The sequence below is a fragment of the Meriones unguiculatus genome, chromosome 8, assembly GCF_030254825.1.
Source record: "Meriones unguiculatus strain TT.TT164.6M chromosome 8, Bangor_MerUng_6.1, whole genome shotgun sequence".
NCBI lineage: Eukaryota > Metazoa > Chordata > Mammalia > Rodentia > Muridae > Meriones > Meriones unguiculatus.
Genome location: NC_083356.1, coordinates 70,808,242 through 70,811,111, shown reverse-complemented (window position 1 = coordinate 70,811,111; position 2,870 = coordinate 70,808,242). Strand labels below are relative to the sequence as shown.

At 48.2% G+C, this 2,870-nt stretch overlaps 1 protein-coding gene across 1 annotated transcript; it reads left to right on the top strand.

Annotated features, from left to right (window-relative positions):
* The first annotated feature begins 1,367 nt into the window (after nt 1–1,367).
* LOC110566804 (mitochondrial import receptor subunit TOM20 homolog) lies at nt 1,368–2,165 on the top strand. Its single transcript, XM_060390522.1, has one exon. The coding sequence runs from the start codon at nt 1,368–1,370 to the stop codon at nt 1,944–1,946; it is 579 nt and encodes a 192-aa protein (XP_060246505.1). The 3' UTR covers nt 1,947–2,165.
* The last annotated feature ends 705 nt before the right edge of the window (nt 2,166–2,870 follow it).

Sequence of the window (2,870 nt, the reverse complement as noted above, 5' to 3'; positions counted from 1 at the left end):
ATTGAAAAGGTTTATTTTAATTTTTCTGGATATTTTTAGTGATTATTTAGGAATATCACATCATAAACCTCTCTCTCTCTCAGTCAATTCCTAGTCCTCCCAGGTCCACTCCTACCCCTGTAGGCTTCCCCCCAAAAAAGAAGAATAAGAAGAATAAGAAGAGTAAGAATAAGGAGAAGGAGAAGGAGGAGGAGGAGGAGGAGGAGGAGGAGGAGGAGGAGGAGGAGGAGGAGAAGGAGAAGGAGAAGGAGAAGGAGAAGGAGAAGGAGAAGGAGAAGGAGAAGGAGAAGGAGAAGGAGAAGGAGAAGGAGAAGGAGAAGGAGAAGGAGAAGGAGAAAGCCCAATTTGTGTTGCCCATACACTCACTAGATCATGGTCAAACTCCCTTTCTTTAAAGGCCAGCCCCTTAAAGAAAGCTGAAAACTGAGTCCCTCTCCACCTCCACCCCTGCCAGGAGCCATCAATTGTGGAGAGCTCCGCTTCAGCCTCCTTATCACAATTTTTAAGAGCTTTCGTTGATGGCTTTCTCTTTAGGCTGATACTTTTTGGTGGTGGGGTGGGATCAGTATTATTTTTAAAATAAAGCATTTTCGAAAAATGTAGCTTAAAGGTGCTCCTGATAGTAAACAAAGAGGCAATGTGGGTGTGAAAACTGCAAGGATAATAGATGAGCCTGCACAAAGCAATCAAACGCATGAGCTCGTAGCCAGCTGAAGAAAGGCACGTCAGTCACCAGGTCAGGTGTGGGGGCATCCAAGCGATGATTCAGAAACGAGTGAGGACCAGGGAGGAGGCAAGCACTGTCTTCCCTAGAGGCTGCACTGCTAGAAAAGGCGCTCTTCTAGCGTTCTCTGGCTGAGAAATGCCCAGGAGAAGGTTGGCCCCAGCACTCCACCCAGGCAAGCTAAGCTTCCCATGGCTACCCATCCCATGGGAGAAGGTGACAGAGTTGCTAATGAACAAAACAGGAAACAGCCATAAATGAAACCAGCCTTGGGACAGGATGACCTGCCTGCTTAGGGCTACTGTAGCCAGTGACAGTGTAAGCAAATGTAGCAGTAAGAATCCATTTCTAGGCTTTTCCCAGTGGCTTCTCCACCTGTCACTGTGGGCAGAGTTCCAATGTGCAAGGGAACGTTGGGGTGGGAATGACTGATAATCCATACCACCTCACAGTGGCAGAACCCCTCAAAACCTGCCACTGAGATGTAGAGATACCCATAAACACACGGGAGGTAAATACCCCATTGATGACATCAGGAGATCGATGTCTTTTCTGTTGATGGTGAGATGGCTTCTCATATGTTTCTTCTGCCACAGAGACACATCCCAGCAGTCAAAACGGGATCACTCTCCTGTGATCCTGAATGTGGGAGGGAGTAAGATGCTGTAAGCCGTCAGCCTGGAGGCTGGCGGCCGCAAGCGGCTGGCGGGCTCCGATCGCTCGCTCGGAGCTAACCGCTGTCTGTACGGCTGCAGCTGGTGGCACACGCCGCAGCGGAGCGAAGCTGATGGGCCGCAACAGTGCCATCACCGCGGGCGTGTGCGGTGCCCTCTTCATCTGGTACTGCATCTACTTCAACCACAAGAGGCGGAGTGACCCCAACTTCAAGAACAGGCTTCGAGAACGAAGAAAGAAACAGAAGCTTGCTAAGGAGAGAGCTGGGCTTTCCAAGTTACCTGACTTAAAAGATGCTGAAGCTGTTCAGAAATTTTTCCTTGAGGAGATAGAGCTTGGTGAAGAGTTATTAGCACAAGGTGAATACGAGAAAGGTGTAGACCACCTGACAAATGCAATTGCTGTGTGTGGACAGCCTCAGCAGCTGCTGCAAGCGTTACAGCAGACTCTCTCACCACTGGTGTTCCAGATGCTTCTGACTAAGCTTCCAACCATTAGTCAGAGAATTGTAAGTGCTCAGAGCTTGGCGGAAGATGACGTGGAATGAGCCCGCTGTCAACATCATAAATTTCAGTAAAATGGCTAAACAGTTAGCTTGGAAGCTGTTCTGCTTTGGGGGAACAAGGGCAAATATGCTTGTTAGGAGCTGTCCTACACTGATGTCTACCAAAGTGAATGTGTGCTTTCAGTAGATCCATTGTCTGTTCTATTTATTTTTTTTCCAGTGAAAAGTATTTTGATAGAGCTTTTCATTTTATAAATACACTGAGTTAACAACAAAAAAAAAAAAAAAAAAAAAAAAAAAGATGCTGTAAGCCAAGCTTAATGGCTGGGGTGGACAATGGCATCCTCTGGGACCCAGGGGCAGGGTGGCTTCATCAAAACTGTGTCCTGTTGTTTGTTTAGAAACTTCACACTGAAGGCTTTTCTTGCTGAGTTCAAAGGTGAGTAAACATTGACTTTGGACAAAGATCAGAATTTGCATCTTCTGCCTAGCATTGTCCTGGCTTTACCCATCCATGCCTAGATGGGACCCCAAGCTTGGCATTGCTCTGAGTCTCTGAGAACTGCCCCTTCCTGGAGGTGGTGGCCCAGCTCACACCAACACCACCTAAAGGACCCCTCTTGTCACCAGAAGCACTGACCCAGGTAGTCTAAGCCCAGATCCCAATGTTGACCTCCATGTCCTTGAATGGTGACATCATTCTGATATTTGCTTCCTTATCAGCACAAGGATGATGTCTGGGAAGCTCCCATGGCTGCACTGGGTAAAGCTGGTGAAGCAAACAGACACACTGAGAATCAGCCACACATCCAGTAGAGACCATGTGGAAGGTCTTTGTGTGTGTGCGCGCACATGCGGTGCATCTTCCCACCCTCATCTCAGTTTCCTCCTGGGCTGGCTGACCACAGAGCAGGTGTCATCTGCATGAAATAGCACAGGACAGGGTGGAATCTTCAGGGCTTGTGC

Bases quoted from the DNA above. Each gene is read 5' to 3' on its own strand.
- LOC110566804 (XM_060390522.1), top strand. From the start codon at position 1,368: ATGTGGGAGGGAGTAAGATGCTGTAAGCCGTCAGCCTGGAGGCTGGCG.